At 38.4% G+C, this 13,253-nt stretch overlaps 1 protein-coding gene across 6 annotated transcripts in view; it reads right to left on the bottom strand.

The window, feature by feature from the left end:
- LOC111374370 (phospholipase SGR2-like) overlaps positions 1-13,253 on the bottom strand; it is a 36,521-nt gene extending 23,268 nt beyond the window's left edge. For 3 of the 6 annotated variants that reach the window (XM_022997032.1, XM_022997031.1, XM_022997033.1), the window contains exons 1-6: positions 12,593-13,252; positions 11,741-11,841; positions 11,363-11,557; positions 10,190-10,345; positions 9,778-9,849; positions 9,539-9,691 (exon numbers count right to left, since the gene is read on the bottom strand). In XM_022997032.1, the coding sequence (XP_022852800.1) occupies positions 9,539-9,691; positions 9,778-9,849; positions 10,190-10,345; positions 11,363-11,557; positions 11,741-11,841; positions 12,593-12,800 (885 nt within the window). In that variant the 5' untranslated portion in view covers positions 12,801-13,252. Of the gene's footprint in view, positions 1-9,538; positions 9,692-9,777; positions 9,850-10,189; positions 10,346-11,362; positions 11,558-11,740; positions 11,842-12,592 lie in introns of all 6 variants that reach the window. The other 3 variants (XM_022997034.1, XM_022997035.1, XM_022997036.1) reach the window with 3 other exon arrangements.

Genomic DNA, 13,253 nt, shown 5'->3' with positions numbered 1-13,253 from the left:
TCACGAATCTGATCCCTATACCTACGATCGTGTCTAAAGCATTTTTGATCACCATGATGATGATGATAATGTCTATTATGGGACACTTTGGATTTATGAACGTCGGTTGAATAAGGGATTTTCTTAAAGTTGTTCAAATTAGCAGATAAAGCCTTACTTTCTTCAAGAGTAGTAATCACCTGAGTTTGGATAGCCGCTATTTGTCGGGTGAGTGCATCAAATTGTGAGGGTTCATGTTTAAAGTAGTAAAGTGACAAGACGACCACTATGTAATTGTACGCAAAGCAATACTACCTAAATGAAATGCAATAGAGAGACCAATATGCATCAAGGACCAACGATTAAAACATCAATTTGAAATTCTCTCTCTTTTCTTCCCTTCCAAAAATGCAAGTTAATAGTGTTGATACTTGTAAATAATAAAGCAAGGGTCCAATGCTTGTCAAGATCAAATGGTATTGTCAAGATTTCCAATCAGGTAGATAAAAGAGGTAACAATGGCACGTCAATTCAGTGAGATAAATAGGGCAACAATGGCAAGTCAATTAAATGAGTGATTCCAGTCAAGTGAAGTTTGAGGCCAAAGTTGTGATAGTAACAGCAACACAAAGAATCTAAATGATGCACTTTTAAAATAAAACAGCAGTATAAACCAATGAGAATTAGGAGATAGCAACTCCCTGTAATCTAGTTGCTTGAATTGCTAACGATTGGGCCTTTGATCTGCCTGTGTCAAATGTCTCCAGCTCCTGAACTCACGGTCATTGCATATTCTAAATTGTTGGCTTCACTGAAATTGGACAGATGCTGAAATAGAAACCTGTGTAACTGAATGGGTTGCTTGGTAGTAGAGACAGTAAACTGCTTGATCAATGAAGTCAGTGGCTGGCTGCAATCCTCGAAGAAAGTTGTTGAACAATTGGGCCAGTGGTGGGTCACTCGCGATGATGCTGCTGTCAGCAGGGTCAGAGGAGAAAGAAAATGAAGCCGGCGTGGGTGTTGTGGATGGTGGACTCTGTAATATTGCTGTGAGTTGTGAGGAGTGGGAAGACAGCATCTTAATAGTGGAATATTATTGTGAATGAAAGATGACTGAAGCTGTAGGATGATATGTAAATGAAAGATGTCCAAATTGATAGTTGTTGCGGCGGCGATATGTGAATGAAAGATGAGTGGTGCTTCGACGTTGGTGGAATGTCAAAGACTAAAACTGTAGACGCTGGCTTATGGAAATAATGAGCAATGGCAGTTAACAAATGGCGAGAAGTGGCCGGCTTCTGGAATAATGAGCAATGGCCGGCCGATTGATGGTCGGCCGACTAAGTGGTGAAGTCCGACTGGGGTGCAAGTCGGCAACGGTGACGGGTAGGAGGGAACGGGCGACTGGACATCGTGGGTATTGACGGGGTGAGTTGCTGGTCGTGGGGAGTGCCGGGATGAGTTAGGGCTCGGGTTGGGAAATTGATTTGGGTAGTGAGATAGGAGTTGGGTTGGGCCAGGTATTGTGAGATGGGCCGGCGATTGGTGTAATAGGCTAATGTGGGTGTGGGCTAGATAATTGGTTTGTATGATAATTGGGTCTTATGGGCTTGGAGTATAAATAGAGTTGGAATAATGAATCAATGGGCTACTGTAATTGGGCTGGGAAATGGGGATATGAGGTGGGCTTTTCGGAAAATTGTAAGTAGGTTGAAATTGTTGGAACAGCAATATTACTAGCAGCAGCCACAAATAAAATACGAAATTTTTTCTTTTTTTTTTTTTTTGTAATAGACTGCAGAAAAAAATCTAAAATTTGGAACTTCGGGCGTGAACAGTAATAATTTTTTTTTTTTTTTAAACTAAGCCTGAAAATTGAAGGGTAAAATTGCTGCCTTTACCAAAATACTTTTAGTTTGTGCTGTTCCAACAGATTTATGGGAAGAAGATACGAAGAAATTGTCGGTTGAGGACGAGAAATTACCAAGATTCGGCTCTGATACCAATTTGATGCAGGATGAAAATGAATTCCTGCAAAATAGTTAGAACAGGCAGAATATAGCATAACCAGAAGAAGAAGAAGAAGAAGAAGGCGGAAGCAGTAAGAAAGGGGGAGGAACCGGAGAGAAACAAGGGGAATGAGGGGAGACCAGGGGACAAAAAGGGAGAAGCAAGGGGGGAAACGGCCGGCTGCAAGCCAAAACCAACTTTCAATTCTAATTCATCATCAACTGTCTCAAATGAGAAACAAAACAGAAATAAATAACAGAACAAAAACCCTAAAGAGAAGGGCTTGGGCCAAACCCACTAAACAAGTCCAATAACGAAAACATAAACAATAGTCCAAATAAAATATAACTAATAGTCCAAATAGAAAATAAATAATAAATGGATGTCCGCATCAGATAGATTCGCGATTCATAAGAGTGGACCTGATGGATTCAAATTCAGTTCACAATTTCATGAGAAACTAATCCCTCTTGGTGACCTCATGTACAGCTTGGACAGCTGCCACACTGTCAGGTGAAACCGATGCATAAATAATATCTGTATATTCAATCCAAAGATTGGAAAAAGCAAAATAATATTCTTCAATGGAGCGCGAGTCTTGAGAATTTGCAAATTCAAACTCCAACTGAAGCCTCCTAGCATTGTTGCTTTGAGTATATACTTTCTTCAGGAACTCCCACATATCACGTGATGACTTATAAGGCCTCAAATTAAGAACAATTTGAGCATCAACAGATCCAATAATCCAAGCCATAAGTCGAGAATCCTTTGTTTTCCAGGCAAGATATTTCTCCCTCTCTCTCTTTATCAGGAGGTGGAATACTTCCATCAATATGTTCGCATAGGTCGCCTTTACCCTCAACTAATAGTTGAAAATGAAAAGCCCATGAAGAGTAATTTTTTCAGTAAAACGAATGCAAATGTTGTCACTCTTCTCAATTGACATGATGATACCATGTAGAAAATTACTCATAATCCAAATAAATTTTTCAAATAGGAAAAAATAAGCCCACAATCACAACCCAATTAACAATTCTATCAAAACAATAAAACAAAGCCCAGCACCAAAAGCCCAAATAAGTCACTCCCAATCACTCACAGCCCACTATTTTTTTTTAAACTAATCACAGCCTAAAAAGAAAAACCCAACCACACAACCTACAAACAACGACGATGCAAGATGGAAAGGAGAGGAAACGGATGTGCTTTGACCAGAACTGAGCGAGGCGCCTGCCTGATGAGGCCGACAAGAAGAACCGAGAATCAGTGATGCCTTATACACGAACCCAGAAAACACAATCTCCTAAAATAACAACACGAAGATGATGCCGACGAGAAGAACCGAAAATCAACGATGCTTGAGATGCGAACTCCGACCGGAGGTTACTATGAACCAAGAGACAATTTGCAGCCTGCCAAATGACGGCTTGAGACACGACCTCCAGTGACTAAGAACAGAGAACCACCCCACAATTCACACGCACAAGTAAGTAATTCTAGAGCTCTGATACCTTATCAATTTACCTCGATAAAATCCTCGTGTCTTTCTTATATATGTATAGAGATTTTTTGTATTATATACAAGGAAACCCTAACTATACAAAGGAAAAAATAATCTAAACGAGGAAACTAATTATATTAGGAAACCTTTCAATTGATTGTGAATCACACGCCTCTAATATTCGGTTGGTGATGGAGGCTTTAGGTAGTAAGTTTCTTCGCTCTACAACGCTTACATCGTGCAGCGGAGTCGCAGTCATCTGCTGAAGTGAGGTCAACGTGCAGTCGTCGACTAAGGTTGATTGGGCTCTCTATGCGGGTCAACATCAACGATTGTGAGTTTCTTTTGGATTGGGTTTGTTACATTACCAATAACTTCTCATCCTTCTATAAGAAATGTTTACACTCGTTGTGTGTAGCAACCGTCGATGGCACCGACTACCGGCCATGACTTATCACCTCTACCTGCTGCTTCGCATCCGGATTCGTTACCCCCTCTTAATCCTAGTCTTGATCTTCCCATTGTCCTCCGAAAAAGGTAAATGGTCATGCACGTATCCTATCTCTTTTTTTGTTTCTTAACATATGCTGTCACTACCTTCCATGTCCTTCATTGCCCCCTTAGAGTGTGTGTCAGTGCTAAAATCTGTTTCTGAGACTTTGTCTCATAGTGGCTGGCAAGCGATAGTGCAAGAAGAGATGATGGCAATGGAACATAATCACACTTGGGAGTTAGTTCCTTTATCCCTCAATAAAAAGACAATCGAATGTAAATGGGTGTTTACTGTCAAGATCTAAGAAGCACCGACACAGAGACAAGTGTCTCGGACACGCTGACACGTGATTTTTTGAAAAAGTTCCGACACGATAAGTCATCGACACATTGATTAAAATATTTTTTTTTTACTTATTTTAATTTAATAATCCAAAGTAATAAATTTTTAATACTTATTTTAATTCCTCTAGCAATTTCCTTAGGATATACATTGAGGAAGAAAGGGATTTGACTTCTTTTGTATGTTTAATTTTTTAATGGAGGATAAAATGGTAAAAAAAATTAATTCATTACCTATTGCATTGTTTGCCGAAAAGATGGAAAAAAATAAATTAAATATATAGAAATTTATATTGCATTTAATGTTATTGGGCCCAACAAATAATTCATTCACATCCACTAACTTCTCATTTACTTATTTCCCTTTATATTGCATTTAATGTTATTGGGCCAACAAGTAATCTATTACATCCACCGACGTTTCATTCACCCTTAAGTCTCTTCATTTCACAGTCGTCTTCTTCATTCTGCGTTTTTCTTCTTTCTTTTTCCTGGGTCTTCTTCACAGCACCAGTCACCATCTTTAGTACAAAATTTGTAATTCTTCATATCCAACACGTAGCAAGGAACTCCGACACGTGTCGAAGAAGTACCGGTGTCCGATACGTGTTCAGACACCGATACGTTGACACTGGCAACGTGTCCGTGCTTCGCAAGTCAAGATGAATCCTAATGGATCTGTCGTTCGATTGGTTGCTACGGGGTATGCTCAAACTTATGGTATGGATTACTCTGAGACGTTCTCTCCTATTGCTAAGCTTGCTTCTGTTCGGTTATTCATTTCTCTTGCAACTACCTATCATTAGCCAATGCACCAACTGGACGTTAAAAGTGCATTCTTCCATGGTGATTTGCAAGAAGAAATTTATATGGAGAAACCACCGATGTTTATTGCTCAGGGGGGTTAGGAAATGTATACAAACTACAAAAGTCATTGTACGGTTTGAAACAATCACCCCGTGCCTAATTTGGGAGATTTAGTGAAGTTGTGATTGAATTTGACTTGCAAAGAAGTGCATATCATCACTCACTATTTTTTAAACAGTCTAAAATAGGGTGTACTTTGTTAGTGGTATATGTTGATGATATTGTGATTACAGGTAGTGATAGCAGTGGCATCAGTATACTGAAAGCTCTCCTAAGCACAAGGTTTCAGACCCAGGAGTTAGGTCCTTTGAAATATTTCATAGGAATAGAGGTCTTTCGAAGTGGTAAAGGAATTTTTTATCTCAAAGGAAGTAGAGATAGAGGAGTTTGCTTGGCGTCAGAAATCGAAGGTGAGGTGGTTGAAAGAGGGAGACAAATGCACCTAATTTTTCCATAGGGTTGCTAATTCCAACAAGCACAACAGCTCTTATCACTACGTTGGAGGTAGATGGGGTTACTTATGAGGATCCACAGGCTATCGAGACCCAGATGGTAAGATTTTATCAGAATTTCTATCGGGAGCAGTTTGATTGGAGACCAAAGTTGGAAGGGCTACATTTTTCTACTATTACTGAGGACAATGCCAATTGGTTAGAAAGACCATTTGGGGAGGATGAAATTAAGGAGGTGGTATACAGCATGAATGACGATAAGACCCTAGGATAGACGGATTCTCTTTCTCCTTCTATAAGGTCTTTTGGAAAGTGGTGCAATCAGATATTGTGGAGGTTCTTACTTATTTTTTCCAGCGCGGAAAGTTCTTGAGAAGCACCAATGCCACTTTTATTGTGCTGATTCCTAAGAAACTGGGAGCAACGGATATTAAGGACTTTCGTCCTATTAGCTTAGTGAGTGGGGTGTACAAAATTATTGCGAAGATTTTGGCAAATCAATTAAACGAGGTACTGGGGAAAGTGTTGTCTAAGTTTCAGAATGCCTTTATCAAAGGGCGCCAGATCTTAGATTCCGTACTTATAGCAAATGAATGTATTGACTCAAGATTACGCCTGCGAGTCCCAGGAATGCTATGTAAGCTTGACATTCAAGAGGCTTATGATCATGTAAATTGGGGATTTCTCTTGTATAAGCTTAGGCAATGTGGCTTCGGGGATAAGTGGTGTCAATGGATTCAGTTTTGTATATCTACAGTTTCTTTTTCAGTTATGGTGAACGGCACTCCAGAGGGTTATTTTCGTAGCAGCAGGGGATTGAGGCAAGGGGATCCTTTGTCTCCATTACTATTTGCCATTGTAATGGAGGCTTTCAGCGGGATGCTTGAGAAGATTATGGGAGAAGGTTTGTTAAGGGGCTTTATGGTTGATCAGCTGCAAGTATCTCATTTGCTATTTGCAGACAATACATTGATCTTCTGTGATGTAGATGTTCAGCAATTCAAGAACCTACGTCGTGTGCTCGTGCTTTGAAGCCGTATCTGGATTGAAAATAAATTTGGGAAAATCTGAGGCTATCAAAGTGGGAGAGGTCGATAATGTGGAGGAGTTGGCTGCTATTTTGGGTTGCAAAGTTGCAGAACCGCCTATGACGTATCTTGGTCTTCCTTTGGGAGCACGGTTTAAGAGTAAACATATTTGGAACAGTATTATAGAAAAGATGGAGAGAAGGCTAGCGGGTTGGAAGCTTATGTATCTCTCAAAGGGCGGTCGTCTTACTCTTATAAAGTCCACATTGTCGAATCTCCTTACTTATTTCTTATCATTTTGTCCTATCCCTGTTGTAGTGACAAAAAAGTTAGAGACGATCCAAAGGGAGTTTCTTTGAGGAGATTTAGGGGAGGAGAGGAAATTACATTTGGTTAATTGGAGTGTAGTTTGTTCTCCCATAAGGTTAGGGGGTCTTAGATTGAGGAGCATCGTACTGTTCAATAAGGCCTTGTTGGGCAAGTGGTTGTGGCGATTCGATGTGAAGAGGGAGAGTTTTTGGAGAGAAATAATAGGGGCAAAATATGGTGTCATGGAGGGAGGATGGTGCTCAATCGAGAATCGTGATTCTTACGAGGTGAGCTTATGACAATATATCCGGCGAGGGTGGAGCGATTTTCAGGATAGATTGACTTTTGCAGTGGGGAATGGTACTATCATTAGTTTTTGGGATGATTGTTGGTGTGGAGAACAACTGCTGAATGTGAAATTTCCCTCTTTTATCTCGTATTGCCCCCGTTTGGACCCCATTTTGGGGGAATTAAAATGGGTGGAATAGTTTTTTTTGAAAAATGAGTGGTTGAAAATGAATGAAAAGATTTTGATTTACGTATAATATTATTTTATAGAAGATTCTGTGATTAAAAATACAAGAGAGAAAAATGAAATGTAATGAAATGAAAATTAATGGGGGCCAAACGGGGGCATTGTGTTGACACCGTCTGCTACGATGAGTATGTCTTAGATATACATAATGGGAGGATTAGTTGGAATATTGTTTTTGGTCGGGGATTACAGGATTGGGAATTGGACGATTATGCGCTGTTTTTGACTTCTTTGTACGAGGTCCACATTAGGACAGAAGAGGCAGACTGTAGTAGGCGGAGATTGACACGGGATGGGATTTTCTCAATCGGCACTTATTTTAGATCTTTATTGGGTCCTATGCAAAGTTCATTCCCCTGGAAATCGGTGTGGAAATGAAAATTGCCTCCACAGGTTGCATTCTTACTTTGGACGGTGGTCAGGGGACAGGTGTTAACGATGGATAATCTACGAACAAGAGGTTTTTATATTACAGAGTGGTGTTATATGTGTCGGAGGGATGGGGAGACGACTAATCACTTGTTTCTCCATTGTGATGCTGCTCATTTACTGTGGCACAATATTTTGGCATCACAACACATGGATTAGGTGATGCCGAGGCGTATTGAAGACGTGTTAAAGGCATGGAGGAGAAAATTTCGCGACAAGGATTGCAAGCTTGCATGGGACCTTATTCCGGGTTGCATTGTAAGGTGTATGTGGAGAGAAATAAATAGTCGTTGCTTTGATGATCAAACACGAACAGCAGAGCAAATTAGAGAAATATTTTATTTCACATTGTATATGTGGTTTAATGCTGCAACTACTAGGCATATAGATAGGCTGCCCAATTTTATGTTGTTCCTTTCTGCTTTAAATTAATAATACACTTATCGTGTATTATGCATTGATTAATAAAATATTTGATTATCTTTCAAAAAAAAAGATATTGCATTTCCAGTAAGTGTTGTTAGTCAGTTTATATCATCTTCTAGAACTTCACATTGGAATGCTCTAACTCATATATTAAAGTACCTCAAAGGAGCTCTAGGACGTGGGATCCTTTACAGGGACCATGGTCATTGTAGAGTTGAGGGTTTCTCAAATGCTAACGGGGTAGGTTCTCCTGTAGATAGGCGCTTTATTATAGGGTATTGTGTTTTCATTGGAGGTAATTCAGCCTCTTGAAAAAGTAAGAATAAAGTGTTGTACCTCGATCAAGTACAAAATCTAAATATCGGGCTATAGCACAAGTAACTTGTGAACTTATGTGGCTACATCACTTACTTGGGGAGATTGGCATAGATAAGTCCCACTCTATAAGCTTGTAGTGTGATAATGAAGCAGCTATTTACATTGCCACTAATCCTGTATTTCATGAGAGAACAAAGCACATAGAGGCAGATTATCATTTTGTTCGTGAAAAGTTAAAGCAAGGATTGATTTCAACTAAACATGTCAGGATAGGGGATCAATTAGGTGATGTGTTTATTAAGGCCTTGGCTGGGAATCGAATAAACTATATTTGTAACAAGCTGGGCATGATTGACATCTATGCTCTAGCTTGGGGGAGGTTTATGAGCTATATGCATTAATTTAGACTTAAATATAATCTTTACATATACGACAGATGTATATATGGTAGGTGCATAAGTCTAGAATTGCTTTCCTGATTAGATAGGATTATTTACTTCTAAGAAATATCCTCTGTATGTATATGTGTGTGTAACCCGTTTATGAATAAAGTGGAAAATCAATTATTCTGCCAAATCAATTTACAAAGATTATTCAAAAACTTCATATTTCAGCCTACATAATTAAATTACATGAACAGATGGTTTCTTAATATTGGTATGGTGAATCTAGAACCGTCCCTGCATTATGAACTTCTGGGTCATTTATATTTTCATTTTTGTAACCCAGGGCAAAAGAAGAAGAAAAGGTCAAATTCAACTTGAATGCAAGAGAAAAGACGGACAGAAAGAAGTATTCAATGTGATGAAATAGGTGAGTTAAGAATCAGTTTAAGAGTGAAAAAGAATACCTTTGTTGGTTTTGGGGATTGAGATGCAGCATATCCACGTCTTAACTTGATGCCATTCCTTCCAAAACCTACAACATTTAAAAAGCCAGAAGCATCCACACCAAGCCATGCTTCCCATGTATCATCTTCACCAGTAAAAAGAGCATGCAGTCCCTACAATCAGAAAATGAATCATGACTACATGCTCAACTCAATAACCACAATAGTGTAATGTCTAGTTTAAGAAAATTGTGCAATACTGTGGTTGAGCCTTGTAAATCAACTCGAGCTGCGAAGAGTCCTGATGGTTGAAAGGATCTTCGATGCCAAACCTGAAAAGTACGCACCCTTGCCATGTCAATCATCTCTCAACTTGTCAGCCAAAAACTTAAGGTAACACATAGACAAGACCCACTTAACAAGCCAATCAACTTTTCTCATTTGCAAAGCATTAAGAAAAAAGCACCCAATTTATCAAAAGTTTACTACATCAACCACCCTTAGAAGAAAGAACAAAATGCGCACACTCGTGTAAAGAAAGAAGGTCAAGCACCTCTTAACAAATCAACATCTTCTAAGCGCAAAACACTGAGAAACATGGAACTCGCTAACTCCTTAGAATTGTCCTAAATCAGCTAAGTGAAAGCACCAAATGGTAGTTTTGTAGAGCACCTGGCTGCGATATGCATACTCCAATTGTTCTGCAACATCCTCGCGTAGTGGGAGGCAATCAAGACCACCTTTACGAGCAAACCAATGACCTCGGAGTACACGCCGATTCTCTCCATTCCAATAAACAGGAAAACAATGTCTCTTTACTAAATCTACCTGCAACAATAATGTCATTGGCTACTCGAAGAATTCTGCCAGATTTAACCTTATATCTTCTTTTCTACTATAGAAATCCAAATTGCTACTGATAGTTCAAAAAACACAATGCAATCATGTTTATCCTCTACCAAAAATATAGTTACACGAAAAAGACATAGGTCTATAAGATGGATATTAATCCAGCCATTATGGATAAACCTATAGATGCCACTAATTAATGGGGGAGATGAGATCCTGAAAACAGGCAACAGGCAAGAGGCAGGAATAACGAACTTAGTTTCTTTGGACCTTCATAAAGAGAGCTCTACATCAAATTGAATGGTGAAAAGTATTCCTGCGGTGAACCTCAAGATTATTAGGAATTAGATTTAGCTTCATGATATAGTCAGTGTTGTAATAGCATAACCAATTATGCCAGGCAGTTGCCAAAGATTTTGATAGAGTGATGTGATATCTGTAAAGCTAGAGAGTAAAGTATAGAACAAATTAAATGAGTCTGTGACTATGTGGTAATTGCCAATAATCTAGTTGCTTTGTATCTCCCATTAGATCTAGCAACATATAGGACTGGATGACAAAGAAAGATTCAGTTCCCAAATTTATTGAGAAAGACTTTGCCCCTGTTTGATCGCCATTATCTAAAAACTTTTTTTCTTAAACTTAATTTCAACCACACATTCTCATAATAAAATATTTTTCCACGTAAATCCAAAAAAATTTTCCTAATTTTTAACAGCACATTCTCCAAAAATCCACTATTACAAAACTCATTTTCAACAAAAATGGGGCTTAAACATAGGCTTAGTTATATGTTTTAGTTTCATATTTGACTAAGAAATAGCAGTATTTATTTTTTTCTATGGTTGATTACAGCATCCCCCTAACAAATTAAAAAGAGATAGAAAGAGAGAGACAACAGCTACAAACTCCCTTCCTACTCCAGTGAAACCTAGGAGTTGTCAGCTCCCAAACGCTCTGCAGTCCAAAAATTAACTAGGAAGAATAAATTGGTACCTCATACAACCCACCCTTTACAGGGACACCGACTCTCTCTTTTTCAGTTTCATATAATTCACCCGATGAAGCACTCTCAGGAGATGAGTTTCTAGTCTGTAGTCCTGATTTTGTATCGATGCTGAGCTGCCCTCTTGGACCTACACTGCACTCTGCAAACTCTTTCCACCAACTAGAAAGTAACTCTTCCTCTCTCTGTGAATAGTTCCAATAATGCTTCAGAAGTTTTACAGTAGTAATCAAAAGGGAGAGAGTTTCATGAAACAATAAGAATGATTTTTGTACCACACAATGTTTTCTTTCCAGTTACAAAAGAAAACTGATCAACAAAACATATTTTGATTGTAAAGAATTGGAAAAGTAGTTCAACAGCATGACCTGCAAGAAAGTTGCCTCTACCGCAAGAGAATCTCTCATGCCAAATCGAAAATAATCACTTTTTCCCACAATTTCTGTTTGAGGGACTGAAGCAGCTAACTCTACAAAACCAGGAAAAGCAGCATTTAAGGAGGTTTATACATTATGCAGAAAGATGAATTCAAGAGGAAGGTCCTGGAGCAGTCAACCAACCACTACTCATTCAACAGGAAATAGAGAAATAATATTTCAACTACTGATTTAAACATTCCTTCCCCAACTAGTATTGATAAATTTTCTGAGTAGATGTATTTAAATCTCTAAGATATGGTACAGATTAGTTTTTAAGGGACGGATGCAGATTAAGTTTATAATGGGCAGATTCAAATTCCTCCTGTTAACTTTTTCCCACAATTTCCGTTTGAGGGACTGATGCAGCTAACTCTACAAACCCAGGAAAAGCCACATTTAAGGAGGTTTATACATAATGCATAAAGATGAATTCAAGAGGAAGGTCCTGGAGCAGTCAATCGAACACTACTCGTTCAACAGGAAATAGAGAAATAATATTTCAACTAATGATTTAAACATTCCATCCCCGACTAGTATTGATAAATTTTTTGAGTAGATGTTTTTAAATGTCTAAGGTATGGTATAGATTTGTTTTTAAGGGATGGAAGCCAATTAAGTTTATAATGGGCAGATTCAAATTCCTCCTGTTAACATTTCAGGCTTATGGCCACCAATAAACCAACAAACAAACACGAGACGAAAAAAAATAAAATAAAAAATAAAAAAAAAAAACTAAGCAATAGTTGTAACATAATCGCATTGAAAGTGAGAAGAAAATTTTGGTTTCTCATAGGCACTCACCATTTACTCCCAAAGGAATTTTGCTGAAGTACCACCGAACATCACCACCATCTGACGGACTCCTGGTTTGAGCAAGATACTTCTGTCTGCCCTCTGACTGCTGAATCTCATCAGCCAACCTCCTTATGTTTGAATCTGTATTCTTCAACAGGTCTGGTGAGATTTGCTCAACCTCACCAGCATTACTAGCTACGGTATTCAATTGCATTATTGCCTCTTTTTTACCTTAAAATCAAATCAAACTATAAAACGGGACTTTCAGTAATAATATCAACAAAATCTGGGAATGGGCTTTTTTTTTCTTCTCAAATATAATATATTTGCTAGCCGAATTTCACAAAAACCAAGAAATAATCACAATCGAAATTTCATGTCTTGCATCAGTCCAATAAAATTTGAGGAAACCAGTAAGCTGTAATGGGCACAGCCGAAGAAATTATTAGGCGGGTACTATTTGATGTCCAAAAAAGAAAAAAGAAAAAAGAAAGAAAGAAAAGAAAAGAAAAGATGTACACTTGGAGTGAACTAAAAAGCAAATAAGCATGTTGATTTTTCTGCAAGATAAGAAAGAAAAATTTACGTTTTTGTTCTGAACTATCGAAAGATAGTCAAATGTTTAGAAGAAAGGAATTGAAGGGAATATTCTGGCGAAACCCAAGTA

The sequence above is a fragment of the Olea europaea genome, unplaced genomic scaffold, assembly GCF_002742605.1.
Source record: "Olea europaea var. sylvestris unplaced genomic scaffold, O_europaea_v1 scaffold124, whole genome shotgun sequence".
In the NCBI taxonomy this organism is placed as follows: Eukaryota; Viridiplantae; Streptophyta; class Magnoliopsida; order Lamiales; family Oleaceae; genus Olea; species Olea europaea.
Note: the sequence above shows the minus strand (reverse complement) of the source record. Positions and strands in the feature narration are given on the sequence as shown.